General features: G+C 40.1%; 1 protein-coding gene across 1 annotated transcript; it reads right to left on the reverse strand.

Moving 5' to 3' along the window:
* Positions 1-10,181: 10,181 nt before the first annotated feature.
* Positions 10,182-11,072, reverse strand: LOC126490297 (ferritin light chain-like). Its single transcript, XM_050125143.1, has one exon. The coding sequence runs from the start codon at positions 11,039-11,041 to the stop codon at positions 10,340-10,342; it is 702 nt and encodes a 233-aa protein (XP_049981100.1). The 5' UTR covers positions 11,042-11,072; the 3' UTR covers positions 10,182-10,339.
* Positions 11,073-15,769: the final 4,697 nt, after the last annotated feature.

Below are 15,769 nucleotides of genomic sequence, written 5' to 3' on the forward strand. Positions count from 1 at the left end.
CTCTCTCTCTCTCTCTCTCTCTCTCTCTCTCTCTCTCTCTCTCTCTCTCTCTCTCTCTGCCTCTCTGCTTTTCTCCCCTTCTCCCTTTCTTTTTCTTATTTTAGGCTAGTATTATTTGGTTTTGCCCTAGGTCCCTGTGCTATCTAGTCTCAGGTTCTCAGTAAGCCAAGCAGTGTGGGGTATGGGTTCCATCTCTTGAAGTACCCTTAAGTCTGATCAGTTATTGGTTAGTTACCCCCACAAGTTTTGTGCCACTACTGCCCTAGCATATCTTGCTGATAGCACACTATTGTAGCTAAAGGGGTGGAGACTGACTTGGTGTTTACGTTTCTCTTTTATAGCATGCAGAGTACCTTCCTGTAACAAAGACACTGGAACTCAGGGGTGAAGGCTCTACATCTTCATGGTCAATGAACTGTTGTAGGTGTTGTCTTCAGCAAAGGGGTCTGGCTGTCAGTTTTTGGAGAGCAACCTATAGCCTTGGCAACAGCCTGAGATGTTTGAGGTTCCTCTGGGGCCCCTTTTGCCAACAGCTCAATTAGATTTAACCCATTCCTGTTACTGAAATCTCCTTTTGGGAGACAAGAGATGGCCAGTTGTGACTCTGTCTCGCCCAATATTTGATGATTTCATTTAGTTACCTGAAGAGGAACACTTAAAAAAAATCCCACACTAGCTCAGAATTGAATATAATAAAAGGTTATTTTTTTAGGGGTAGACTCATGGATCACAGTCCTCTGCTCAAAAGGGGAATCTAGCAGCAGAAGAGAGAGGAAGTGTGTGCTTTACAAGGGCTGGTAACTTAAAGGCTACTGGCTGAAGGATTTTCCTACAGCAGTTGCCTACATATATGCATATATTTTTAAGAAGCTTCTACTGCATTAGGGTTCTATACTAACTATAAAATTCCCCTTAATTTTAGCTGTCTTTTCCTGTATTCCTACCTACTATCTTTATCCAACTCTCCACTTGATCCTCTCATCCCAGACCCCTCATCCATTCATTTCCCTTTCCTAATGAGATCTATCTGTTCCCTCTAGTCCCTTACTCTTTATTGCCCTCTATGGTTCTATGGATTACAGCTTGTTTATCACTAAATTAACAGCTAATTTCCACATATAAGCAAACACATACCATATTTATCTTCCAGGGTCTGGGATACCACACTCAGGATGATTTTATTCTAGTTCCATCCGTTTGCCTCCAAATTTCATGCTGTCATTTTTAAACAGCTAAATAATAATATATTGTGTAAATGTACCACATTTTCTTTACTTATTCATCTGGTGAGGGCCATATAGGTTACTTCCAACCTCTGGTTCTTATGAAGAGAGCTTCAATAAACATGGTTGAGAAAGTATTTCTGTGATAGGATGAAATATCCTTTGGCTATGTGCTCAAGAGTGGCATGATTGTGTCTTGAGGCAGATGGGCTTCCATCTTTCTGAGGAAGCACCATATTGATTTCCTAGTGACTGTATTAGTTTCCACCTCAACCAGCAGTAGATGAATGAGTATTCCTCTTACTCCACACCTGTATCATTTGAGTGGTCACTTGTTTTGTTGATCTTAGCTATGCTGACACCTGTAGGATGAAATCTCAAAAAGTTTTGATTTTTGTTTCTATGATGGCTAAGGGTACTGAACATTTCTTTAAGTGTTTCTCAGGCCTTTGTGATTCTTCTCTTGAGAACTTTCTGTTTAGATCTGCATTCCATTTTTAATTGTGTTATTTGTTTCCCTGATATCTAAATTCTTGAGTTCTTTATGTATCTTGGATGTTGGTCCTCTATCAGATGTTGTAGTTGGTAAAAATCTTATCCTATTTTGTAGGTGGCTGCTTTATTCTAATTTATTTATTTATTTATTTATTTATTTATTTATTTATTTATTTATTGAGACAGGGTTTCTCTGTGGTTTTGGAGCCTGTCCTGGAACTAGCTCTTGTAGACCAGGCTGGTCTCGAACTCACAGAGATTCTCCTGCCTCTGCCTCCTGAGTGCTGGGACTAAAGGTGTGCGCCACCACCGCCCAGCTGGCTGCTTTATTCTAATGATGGTGTCCTTCGCTGTATAGAAGCCTCTCAGTTTCATGAGGTCCCTTTTATTATTTGCTGATCTTAGTGCCTGTGCTATCAGTGTTCTGTTCGGGAAGTTGACTCCTGTGCCAATAATTTCAAGGTTATTCCCCACTTTCTATTCTAACATCTTCGGTGTATCGAGTTTTAAGCTGAGATCTTTGATCCAGTAAGAGTTGGGTTTTGAGCAGAGTGGCACGTATGGATCTATTTGGGTTCTTTTATACAAAACTGTTCAGCTTGACCAGCACCATTTGCTGAAGCTGGTACCCTTTCTCCACTGTGTATTTCTGGCTTCTTTATAAAAAAATCAGTTGCCCATGTGTGTGTAGACTTATGTCTGCAATTTCAGGTCTGTTCTATTGATTGTTTTGTGCCAATACTGTGCTGTTTTTATTAGTATAGCTTTATAGTACAACTCGCAGTCAGGGATGGTTATGCCTCCAGCAGTTCTTTTATTATTCAGGACTGTTTTAGCTATCTGGAGCTTTGTGTTTCCATATGAAGCTGAGAATGGTCCTTTCATAATATGAGAAGAATTGTGTTGGAATTTTAATAGGGACTGCATTAAATCTGGAGATTGCTTTTGGTAGGATAGCTATTCTTACTACGTTAAGCCTATTGATCAATGAGCATGGGAGATCTTTCCATCTTCTGATATCTTTTTCAATTTCTTTTTTCAAACACTTGAAGCTTTATAGTGCAAGTCTTTCACTTGATTCATTAATGTTTTATATTCTTGGAAGCTATTTTGAAAGGTGCTCTTCCCTGATTTCATTCTCAGTCCATTGGTCATTTGCATATAGAAGGTCTACTGATTTTTGTGAGTTGTGTATCCAGCTACTTCATTCCAAGTGTTTATCAGCGGTAGGAGTTTGCAAGTGGAATTTTTAGGGTCACTTATGTATACTATCATATCATCTGGAAATAAAGATACATTTATTTATTTATTTATTTATTTATTTATTTATTTATTTATAACTTGTAACACCTTGATCTCTTTCAGTTGCCTTATTGTTCTAGCTAAGACTTCAATTACTCAACTGAATGGGTATGGAGAAAGTTCACAACCTTGTTATGCTTCCAATTTTAGTGGAATTGTTTTGAGTTTCTTTCTCTTTACTTTCCTTTTACAGATTTGCTGTAAACTGCCTTTATTATGTTATGTTTCTTGTATCCCTAATCTCTATGACTTGTTTTTTTTTTTTTATCACGAAAGGATATTGGGTTTTGTCAAAGGCCTTTTCTGCATCTAATGAGATGACCTTGTGGTTTTTGTTTTTCAGTTTGTTTATGGTGAATTGTATTTATCTATTTGTTTATGTTGAACCCTTCCTTCAGCTCTTGGATAAAGCCTACCTGATCATGGTAGATAATCTTTTTGATATGTTCTTGAATTCGATTTGTAAGTATTTTATTGAGAATTTTTGAATATATGTTTATACATGAAATTGATGTGTAATTCTATTTTTTTGGTTGGGTCTTTATGTGGTTTGGGTATCAGTATAACTGTGGCCCTATAAAACAAATTGGACAATATTCCTTCTGTGTCTATTTTATGGAATAATTTAAGGAGTTTTATATCTTTTCTTTGAAAGTCTGGTAGATGGATCTAAGGCCATCTATCCTTGGACTTTTTTGGTTGGCAGACTTATAGTGATTGTTTCTATTTTACTAGAGGTTTTAGATCTGTTTAAATTGCTTATCTCATCTTGATTTAATTGTAATAAGTGGTATGTATCAAAAAATTATCCATTTCTTCTATATTTTCCAATTAGGTTTTTAAAGTATGTCCTTATGATTCTCTGGATTTCCTCAGCATCTGTTCTTATGTCACCCTTTTCATTTCTAATGTTGTTGGTTTTGATATTCTGCCTCTGCCTTCTTGTTAATTTTAATAGGGGTTTGCCTATCTTATTGATCTTCTGAAAAAACCAACTTCTTCGTATTGTTTTTGCTTTGTCGTTGTTAGTTTGTTGTAGGAATTTAGCAGTCACTGGACCTAGTGTAGACATTCAGAGTGAATAGTTGTTTTCTAAAAAGTATCATTTTGGCAAACAGCAAGGAATCTTTGTAGAGAACAGTGATTGCTTTCTGTCATTTGTAGAATTTCTTGTTTGGTCACAAGATGCCTCTGGCACATTTGAGATTATTGTTTATTGCAAGTGATACACAATAAAGAACTGAAGTCATGAGGACATGTGATACTTTTTTTTAGGAGACATACAGATTAGATTAGGTACCTTGGTATGAGGAAATACTTTATCCAAACACCAACTTAGTGTAACAATCAATAAATATGCCTTTGTATGGCTGTTCAGAGTTCAGTCCATTACAGGCCTTAAGATTTCATCTTGAAGTGACCTCTTTCTTTGACCAACCAACAAATGAAACACCCCAACATTTGCTTACTTCTATTTTACCGACTTCAGTCATGAGGTTGATTATTTCTTGCTGTCTACACCTTTGGAGTGTAATTTCTTCTTTTTGTAGTAAGCTTTTAGGTGTTCTGTTTAGTTACCAATATGAGGTCTCTCCATTTTTTTTTTTAATGTAAGCACTTAGTGCTATGAACTTGCCTCTTAGAACACACCCTTCATTGTGTCCCACACATTTGGGTATGTTGTATATTCACTTTTATTCTAGAAAGTCTTTGAGTTCTTTCTTAACTTCTGTCTTAACTCATGTTTTTGTTGTTGTTCATTAAAGAGTTGTTCATTTTCCTTGAGTTTGTGAGGTTTCTGTTGTTTATGTTGTTGAAATCCAGCTTTAATTCTTGGTAGTTAGATAGGATGCAGGATGTTGTTTTGACTCTTGTATCTCATGAGACTTGCTTTTGTGACTGAGTATGTGATCAGTTTTGGAGAAAGTTCCATGAGATGCTAAGAAGGTATATTCTTTTGTGTTTATGTGCAATGTTCTGTTTTTGTTGTATCTATTTTATTTATAATATCTGTTAGCTCTAGTATTTTGTGTTCAGTTTTTGTCTGGATGACTTGTCCTTTGGTGAGAGTAGGGTATTGAAGTCTCCCACTATCAGTATGTAAGGGTCAATATGTGATTTAACTGCAGTTGTGTTTCTTTTAAAAACCTGTGTGCCCTTGTGTTTGGGGCACAGATGGTAAGAACTGAAATGTCATCTGGATGGTTTTTTTCCTTTGATGAGTATTTAGTGTTCTCTTTCTCTTCCAATTAGTTTTGGTTTGAAGTCTGTTTGGTCAGACGTTAAAATGGCTTCATCAGCTTATTTTTTAAGTCCATTTGCGTGGAATATCTTTTTACAACCCTTTACTCTGAGGTGAAGTCTGTCCTTGACATGAAGGTATGTTTCTTGAATGCAGCAGAAGGATGGATCCTGTTTACACATACATTCTGTCAGACTTTTTATTTGGGAATTGTGACTGTAGAAATTAAGAGATATCAATGACCAATAAGTGTTGATTTCTGTTATGTTGCTGTTGTTGTTGTGTATGTGTGTGTCTGTGCAAGTGCACGATCTTTCCTTCTTTTGATTTGACTGCTCCGAAATTATCTATCCCCTGTGTTTTCTTGTATGTAGCTAACATATTTATGTTGGAATTTACCTTCTAGCAACTTCTGTAGGGCTGGATTTGTAGATAAATAGTTTGAATTTGGTTTGATCATGGAATGTTGTATTTTATCCATCTATGGTGATTGAAAGTTTTCTGGGTACACGGGTCTGGGCTGGAATCTGTGGTCTCCTAGAGCTTGCAGCTATTCAGACCTTTCTGACTTTTCAAGTTTTCATTGAGGTTAGATGTAATTCTAATAGGTCTGCCTTTATGTTACTTGGTCTTTCTCCCTTGCAGTTTTTAATATTCTTTCTTTTTTTTCTGTAAATTTATATTATTATGTGTCAAGGGAAATTTCTTTTCTGGTTCAGTCTATTTGGTATACTGTATGTCTTTTGTACTTTGTTAGGCACCTCCTTTATATTAGGGAAATTTTCTTCTATGATTTTGTTGAAAATATTTTCTGTGCCTTTGATTTGTGTCTCTTCTTCCTCTATTCCTGTTAGTTTTAGATTTGGTCTTATAGTATCCTAGATTTTCTGTGATCTTTTGTGCCAAGAGATATTTATATTTAACATTTTCTTTGGCTGATGTATCCATTTCTTCTATCATGTCTTCCGTGTCTGAGATTCTCTCTTTCATCTCATGTATCCCTTTGGTGATGCTTGCCTCTGAGGTTTCTGTTTCAGTTCCTAAAGTCTTCATTTCCAGATTTCCCTCAGTTTGGGTTTTTTATTGATTCTATTTCTATTTTTAGGTCTTGATTTGTTTTAATAATTTTCTTCCACTATGGTTTGTATTTTCATAATTTTTAAATGGGACTTAAACTTTTTCTCTTTAAGGACTTCTATCATATACATAAAGGCTGTTTTAAGGTCTTTCTTTTGTGCTTCAGTTATATTGGACTGTTGAGAGCCTGCCTTGGTAGTGTTGTTTGGTTCTAATGGAGGCATATTGACCTGTTTGTTATTGTGTTTTTACAGTGGCTTCTAGGCATCTGGGAGACTGCAATTCTAGGTGTTTGATGTCTGGTTTTATTTTTGTTGGGTGGGTGTTTTGTTCTTTGGTTTCTGTTTCCTCTTTGGTTTCTAGGAGACCGTGGTGGCTGTGTGTTGCCCATAGGAAAATCTTCTGGAGTCCTGATAGGTCTGACCACTGGGAGTTCCAGATAAAATGTATTTCTGCATTTTTGGAGCTGAGACTTAGGAATGTGTATGGGCTTGGGTTGGTGCAAGAAATAGAAAAGGTGGGTGTTCAATCACGGATCTGTTTGTTGATTTTAATCATATTTAAGCACAGCACAATTTTAGAGAATTAGTTTTCTAATGACAATTAACTCAGTCCCATGAGCATAGCAAACTTAAGACATGTTTACAAAGTACATTTGCCTTCTCTCAAAAAGATGGGTACTGTTGACTCATAAGCAGTGCTCAAGATTTAGGGTCTAGAGAGAATGACTGATCTAAAGATAATGCTTATCAGAGTCAGGATTGGCCTGGCCCAAAGATGACATAGAAGTCACTTAGACTGTTGTAAAGTACAAGTGCCATCTCTCACCTGGTTGGATTCTGTGGCCTAGAAGCAACGGTCAAGATTTAGGGGACAGTGTCTGGGATAAACTGACTTAAGTTCTAGGTCATAAGGGTGAGCCTGGCTCTCCAGTTAGCAGAGGATCCCCAGGTTGTAAGCTGTGTCCTTTCCCAGTGTTGTGTAAGAAGAGCAGGCGACATCTTCCTTTGAAGAGGTAAGCATGCCTGTTTAGCTTCCCTGGTTTCTCCAGTGCTTACCTGTGTGACAGGAACCTCTTGTCCTCTCCACAGAGGGTGTGGTTTGTGGACTCCGGGCAGTTCTTTTTCCTCTGTTCTTCCTATCTCTGGGATTAGAGAGAGTGACTATCTTTTGCCTGGGCAGGCAGCAGCCGATTCTATTTTCCAAACTTGTGGCCAGACATTGCAATTCTGTGTCTCCATTCCTCTAAACACCAACTGCAAACTCCCTCGTCCTCTGTGGAGAGTCTAGACTTTCCCTGCTAAGAGCCTTGCTGAGGGTTCCTGTTGTACAGAGCCCTTCATAGTCCTGCAGACCATCTCAGCATGCATCACCAGACACTTGGGTTTACCAGAGTGGACGATGCAGGGAAGGGCCTTTGTCTCTGTAGTGCTGTCTCTCTGAAATGATTTGCATGCTACCTCAAAGTCTAGTGCAGATTTCCTCGGGCTCTGCCTTTAGCTTGGTTCCTACTCTCTGCAGCTGGGCTCATCCTGCAGCCATAGCTAAGCCCTCCACTCACTCAAAGCATTCCCACCCTCTCTGTTCTGTTTTAAAGTCTTTCCTCCCCTCCCTGCTGCTCATTTCCCCTGCTCTTATCTTTCCTCTCCTTCTCTCCAGCTCTACGCTCTCTCCTACTGAAGCTACAATACCGTCCACAGTTGCCCAGCTCACAGAACAACTGCTTTCCAAACTGTCAGCTTTCTTCCCCAGAGAATCCAACAGTGTGCGAGTATCATCTGCCTTCTGTGCCGCAAACACCGTGTCAGCAATCTGCATGCTCAACATGGGCAAAAGTAGCGCATTTTGAATAATTTTGTTTACATTTTCTATTTGCTTGAAACATACCTACAATATTTTTTGCTGTTTATATAATCATCTAAGTTCTTCTTAAGTATTTAATCAAATCAAGGTTCCATTGCCCATGCACGGTGCCCCGTGAGAGCTCACCCAAATCCTAACCAGACAGTGGAGTCCTCTCAGCTGTGCCCCCTTGCTCTGTTAGCAGACAGTTCTTCTCTAGGTCTTCCTGTCCCCCAAACTGATGTTTTCTTCTTCTTCACTGTCGCAGCTTCAGCAGGACATGTTTGCACATAATTAATTACACGTTGCGCCTGATTCCACTCTTCACTATTGCTGGAGTTTACTCCCAGTGCGTTCCTCACTCTTCCTATGAGGTGTGAAGTATCTTTATCAGAGAGACAGGGATGATGTCAGAACGGGGAAATATGTATTATAATGGTTAATAACCCAGAAAGTGGAGAATTACATGAAACTGAAAGATTGAGAGGAAGAAGTGGGTGAGTTTATCTATGCCAGGCTGTTACTGCTTTTGTTCTGTTAGTAAAATAACTCAGAGGAAAAGTAAGCATACATAACCGACTTTATTATTTTCATTAATATGTGAACAACCCACAAACAGATACTAGTGGGTTTAAAACTGAGCTGAATTTAAATGTTGGATGAGTCACTCAAAATAAGATTAACTGGTTTTATTGAGTTGTATAATGGGCTACAGCTTAAACAAGACCCTCTTCAAATATTTCTACCAAAGCATTCACATATTCTTGAAATGAACTGCTATGTATAGTGTAAAAAAACTTCTCAAGAAATCTCATTTTTAAAAAAATCTCAGCTCTCTGTGGGCCTCTAACAAAATGCATGCTTTCAGTTTTGTTGCCCTGTAATAAACAATAATAATTAGTGTTGTTCTCGGGACACAGTCTAGAGATAGTCTGAGAGGTCAAATTGCAAGACCAGGAGCCAGAGAAAGTCTCTTCCCTGAAGGATCACAGATATTCTTGAGGACCTGGAGTTTGGGAACATGTCTCAGGTGCTGTTGTCAAGCTGCGTCTTAGCTGATGATAATGTTGCTGTCTGATCCCAGTGACTGTGGCTGACTTCCTGGAGAACCTGATGGCTAACAGACACCGAGATCCTTGTCTCAGATTTTAAACATTAGATGGTTGGATACTCAGATGCAGCTATGGGCTGGATGAGGGAAGGGCACAGCAGAAGAGTGTTAGGGACTTCATGTTTGGCACTCAAGGAATGTTGGGCTTTACATGTTATCTTAGGGTTTGTCACAGACTATTGCTGTGAAGAGACACCATAACCATGGCAACTCTTATAAGGAAACCATTTAATTGAGAGGGGTCAATTACAGTTTCAGAGGTTCAGTCCTTTATCATCATGGCAGGGAGCATGTTAGCATGCAAGCAGAAGTGGGGTCCAATTGCATCAAACTACCACATTCTTTTCCCTGGTCCCTATAAGCTTCTAACAATATTGTAATGCACAATTCATTTAGTCCAACTTCAAAAGTCCCCATAGTCTCTCACAGTCTCAACAATGTTTTAAGGTCCAAAGTTGAAAGTCTCTTCTGAGATTCATGCAATCTCTTAATTGTAATCCCCTGTAAAAATTAAAAAAGAATTACATACCTCCAACATATAATGACACAGAATATACATCATCATTCTAAAATATATGGAAGGGAGCATAGGGAGGAAATACTGGACCAAAGCAGGACCAAAACCCAGTTGTGCAAACTCCAACTCTCTATCTCCATGTCTGATGTCAAAGCACTCTTCAGATCTCCAGTTCTGTTCAGCTTTCTTGACTGCAACACACTTTCCCTTGTGCTTGTTCCACTCCCAGTTAGCAGCTCTCCTCGGCAGGTATCCCACAATTCCGGCTTCTCTAACACTTAGGTTCTCCAAGGCAATCCAGGCTTCAACTTCACAGCTTCAATAAAATGTATGTCTTGGGACTTTAAAACACAAATTACAGAATTTTTTTTTTTTCTGCTTCAAAAGGCTTTATTTTTACTTGGTCCAAGACTTGAGAGGGGCTCCAGGGCGTTACAAAGCTGCCTAGTGGCTTCTTGAGAGGTTCGGGTGAAGGTCCTGAGCCGGCTGGTGCAGAGCAGAGGCGGGAGCCCCTAGGAAGGAGAGGCCTCCTAGTCATGCTTGAGAGTGAGCCGCTCAAAGAGGTACTCGCCCAGAGATGCCTGGGGCCCAGCAGCCAACCTGCGGAGGTTGGTCAGGTGGTTGCCCATCTTCTTGATGACCTTCACCTCCTTATCCAGGAAGTGGTTTTCAAGGAAGTCACAGAGATGAGGATCTGTGCGGGCAGAGCCCAGGGAATGAAGATCCAAGAGGGCCTGGTTCAAGTTCTTCTCCAAGGCCAGGGCAGCTTCCATGGCCTCCTGGGTTTTACCCCACTCATCTTGAGGTGGCTTCTGCACATCCTGAAAGAGTGCACGGCCTCCGCGATCGTTCTGCAACTTGAGGAGACGCTCGGCGCCCTCGCGCTTCTCCTCGGCCAATTCGCGGAAAAAGTGGCCTACACCCTCCAGAGTCACGTCATCCCGGTCAAAATAGTAGCCCAGCGAGAGGTAGGTGTAAGAGGCCCGCAGGTGCAGGTTGACCAGGCGGTTCACGGCAGCCTCCACTTCGGTGGAATAATTCTGACGAATCTGGGAGGTCATGGTTGAGACGCAGTCTAGAGCTACCCGCAAAGAGACGGTGCTGGCTGGTCCTGGGAGCTGAAGGCGGCGAGGTGATGGTCCCGGAGGCTGCAGCTGCAGATGAGGAGCGGTGGAAGCTAACAAAGGGAGGCCCCGGGTCTGTTCCGTCCAAACACTGTTGAAGCAAGACATAGATCCACGGGATCTCCGAAGGCTGCTCCAGAAATGTATTTTTTAAAGTGCAAAAGGTATTGAACACAATTTATTTGCAATTCCGGAATGAGAATGAATTAATATTTTCCCTTTGTACAGGGATGAACACCAATTTTTCAGTTTAATTTTTGTCAGTTACAGGAAGAATGTTTTTATTCAATTACATTATATATGAAAAAAATGCACCTTAACTTCAGATTAAATGTATTTTATGTGTACAGAATTTGAAAATGAGTGTTAAGACTAAGACTTAAATGAAGAACAGATAATTGAAGTTTGTAAAAGTAAAAACTTCTATAAATCTACACAAGATTCTGCAAAGAAAGAGATACAGTCTCGTAGGAAGTAGCATTTCCATATGATACAGATGAAAGAAACCTCATCAATTACAAATCTGATAATGAGTAGACAAAATGTTACGCCCAACAGCCAGGACCTGGATTCTGGAGATATCTTGGTAGTATCCTACAGACTGTCTATGGCACACCCAAGGCACCACAGGACTGAAAAAAATCCCCTTCAGGAAATGTCTGAGCTGCAACTGGGAAGCAATGTTGAATGGTTTGAGATTCTGCATGTTGAAGAATAAGTCATAGCAACAGAGGCCACCACAATGTCAAACCACGAAAGAGTAGATTTCAGTGTAACTCTGATGTGGTACTGGCGATTGGGCCATCTTTGAAGGACCATGGTCATGTATGCTGCCATACTAGAGTAGCATTGAGCATCATGGTATGCTGTCCAGTGACTGCAACTGAAGACTCAGAGATTCTGCCCTTAACTGGCTCATCAGATACATGGTCCAGATCATTGTAATTCTGCTCTCCCCCACAGTTTAGGGATTTCATGAGATAAAGACTAAAAAACTATATCCTGATCCCTCTTACTGGTTACAATGAATAATTAATTATCAGGTTAATGTAGAATATAGTTGGTAGTGATTTGAGTAAACGTTTTCTTCTGTGTTCATTAATGAGATTGTCTTGTAATGTAATGGTCCTTTATTGTTGAAGAATACAGACTGAAGTGACCCATGTAATTTACTTCCTTGGGAGGCAACCAAAAGTTGTCTTCTCAAAAGGCCTCCAGCCTGCTCATCTGGGGCTAGAAGTATGATGGATACCAGAAGCAGACCTGAAAACTGCCTGTCTGCTGCAGCTGACAAGGAGCTAGTAGGCCTGGCTTGTGAAGGCCCAGAAGTTGGAGAGTCCCTTAAAGACTCTATCAGGGCTGTGATCAGATGTGGCTGAAGAATCAGCTAATTCTAAGAAGAAACCAGACCCAAACTGATGTGAAACCTTTGCCTTACTGGGACAATAGATCCTGGTGAGCTGGGGCTGAAGACTCAGTTGTGTCTAATAAGAGACCAGTGTCATTGAGTTGAATCTTCTGGGAATGATTTCTTTAGGGTCAATATACAAAGGCTGTGGTCCAGAGAGGCCAAAGCTCCATCTTGTGCTGTCAGCCTAAGTTAGTAATGTATAAGTCCCTCACCTGGTACTGACTTGGGTGGCATAACAGCTACAGGAAATGGCAGGACTGTGGGATAACCTCCAAGGACAGCAGCAGCTGTGTTGTGGAGCTGAGTTGAGCCTATGAGATGAACTATGTGTGCTGTGGGGGCAGAGCTTGAGAAACAGCCCTTTGGAGCCCAGATGATTGTGAATAGGCCCCGGACATTGGACACTGATCTATTTTTCTGGTTATAAGTGTGCCCTGATTCTTTTTTCTTGGTGTAGTGATATTTCATAAATAAAGCTTGCCTGAAGATCAGAAAGTAAAACAGTCTGACTGGTCAGCCTTACAGACCAGTGGTAACACACATCTTTAATCCCAGTAGCCATGCTAGTTTGCCATAGAAACTGGGTGGTATATCCCTTTAATCACAGTGGTGCAGGCGTTTAATCCCAGAACTAGAGAGGATTATAGAACGGGAGGAGACAGCTCTCAGTCTCAGTCTCATTCTGAGATTCCTGGAGGCAGGATCGCATTTTCAGACTGAGGTGGAGATAAGAGCCAGTGGCTGACTGCTTTGCTTTTCGGATCTTCAGGTTGAACACCAATTTCTGTCTCGGAGTTTTTACTAATTGTCTATTGACAGAGATTAGTAGCAATTATCCCAAAAGTGATAGACTTAACCTTATAAAGAGAACTACTTGGATTCCTTCCCTAATTGTGTGTGATTCACCAATAACTGGAGCCCATACATTTTATACTGATGCAAATAAATCAGGAAAGGCATGTTACAAATCAGAAGAATTAAGTAAGGTGGAACAAAGCCCTTATAATTCTGTTCAGAAGGCAGAGTTATATTATATTCTCATGGTACTAAGGGCTTTTAAAGAACCTCTCAATATAGTTACTGATTTGCAATATGCAGAAGGAGTTGTCTTGCATATTGAAACCACCGAATTTATAGCAGATGATACAGACTTAATTAGTCTTTCACATTCAAGACATAATCAGGAATAGGCTTTGTCCTATGTACATAACACACATCCCAACCCATACAGTCTGCCAGGTTCTCTAGTACAAGGTAATAACAGAAATTGATCGATTTTTGATTGGAAGCATGCTAAGGGCCTCAGAATTTCATGAAAAACATCATGTCAATAGCAAAGGTTTAAAGAAAGAACTTCTTATTACATGACAACAAGCTAAGGAGATTATAAAGAGGAGTCCTACTTGTTCCTTCTAAAACCAGATACCGTTACCTGCAGGGAGTAACCCAAAAGGTACTCAAAGGATTGAGATCTGGATGTGTTCCACTTTATGGCATTTGGAAAATTAAAATATGTACACCACACCATTGACACTTTTTCAGGTTTTCAATGGGCAACTGTTTTTGGCTCAGAAAAGGCTGATTCAATAATCATGCATTTATTAGAAGTTATGGTCATCATGGGTATTCCTGCACAAATAAAGACAGACAATGATCTAGCATATGTACCTAAGGAAATGAAACAGATTTTTGCTTGTTATAATATAAAGCACATTACACATATACCAAATAATCCTACAGGTCAGGCAGTTATAGTTATAAATATGTAGAACTGGTTTTGGAGTTGGACAGTGGCTATCCTTCTCTAAATCCAAGCATGTTGTTTAATGAAACATTCAGAGTTTTTGTCTCATGTCAGGTGCCATCTGGTATGGGACATAAAGAAGAAAGAATTTAGGAAATTTTTTACTTTCGTCATGCCTATTTTGTCTATATCATATTTTTCATTGAATATATGTCTATATGAATAATGTTTAAGTTTTCCACAATGAACAGTAGATTTTCCTATAGATCCTTTTCCTGCAGTAATCTTTGAAGTTATCAGGAAGAAAATGGGGCTCCACAGCAACGACCCCACCTGGTTGAGATGGCAGTTGAGATGATGCTGATAGTGCTACTACAAGACTGGTTGTTGGGTACCAACTGCTGAAATGGTACACCTTCTCATAACCTTCTGGCCAGAACTCCAAATAAGAACTTTAGAGAAACTCTATCGGCTACTCAGAAATCATTTGCAATTATACTATCCAGTAATCTTGAAACTTAACCATCGCTTTACTTTTACAGGATCCCATAGAAAGAACATCACTCCCATGACAGCTGGAAGCATTTCTAGAAGACAACATCCCCTCTCACATTCTGTGAGAGTTGTAACTGGAAACTTTTGGAGCTGGCTTGGGTTATTTGACTTGTGTCCTCCCCCCCCCCTTTTCACTAACACTGCTCCCCACTGATGGACTGGATACATCCATCCAGTGGGCTGGGGAAAGAGAGCAGGAAGAGGCCAACTCCAACCAAAGACTTCTCTATTTCTCTTCCTCCATTTCATGCAGATGGGACAAACCTTCCTTAAAGGTCACACTTCTCATCTGCCATCTTAGACTCTGGACAGAATCAGATTGCTGGACTCTTGGCAACCCTGGCTTCCTTTTGTCTGGGGAAACAGTCCCAGTATTCCGAACACTGTTTCCCTTGAGGAATTCAGATTCACCTGGATAAGCAGGTCTTCCTTGTTGGGCTCCAGAGAGTCTGTGGTTCCTTTCTCCAGCACAAACCCTGACCCACATATGGCATGGAACTTCAGAAAACTGCAGGCATGAGATAAGGCCGCCAAAAGATCAACAGAAGACCACGAGGGCAGAGGAGTGCTGAGGAACTCAAGTAAGGAGTCAGAGATACAGTTTGCTCGAGCTCTGCTTGCAATGATATATTCAAGCAGCAGTGGGAAAAATAAAAAATTGTGTATTGTTGAAGTGAGCCCAGAATCCTGTCTCTTTCTACCAATGCCCTTCTTTCCAGGTCCCTGAAGCCAAAGCAGCTTTGGTTCTACAAAAGAGTGCATGAACCTGGGAACACACTAGCTCACAACTGATAAATACTCATAGTATGAGGAAATCTGAGAGTGTCCAGAAGCATTATTTCTCCTTACTGAGTAGTGTTGGGGCTAAGGGAAATTAAAATTAATAAAGACAATTTAGATCAATGTTTAGACACTAATATTGAGCCTAAATCCATGGTTTTCAGAAGGCGAAACATTAGCTTCTGAGACTTGACAGAGAATAGGAAGAATCATAAAATGAAAACTTGAGCAAGCTGAACCAATTCTTTTTTTTTTTATTGAGAATAAGAAAAAAAAAGTTTCCGCCTCCTCCCAGCCTCCCATTTCCCTCCCCCTCCCCCCACTCTTCTCCCCCTCCCCCCTCTCT

This window comes from Alexandromys fortis, unplaced genomic scaffold, assembly GCF_014885135.2.
Source record: "Alexandromys fortis isolate MF-2015 unplaced genomic scaffold, M_Fortis_MF-2015_v1.1 scaffold_239, whole genome shotgun sequence".
In the NCBI taxonomy this organism is placed as follows: domain Eukaryota; kingdom Metazoa; phylum Chordata; class Mammalia; order Rodentia; family Cricetidae; genus Alexandromys; species Alexandromys fortis.

Coding starts and splice junctions, on each gene's coding strand:
- LOC126490297 (XM_050125143.1), bottom strand. CDS start 11,041: ATGTCTTGCTTCAACAGTGTTTGGACGGAACAGACCCGGGGCCTCCCT.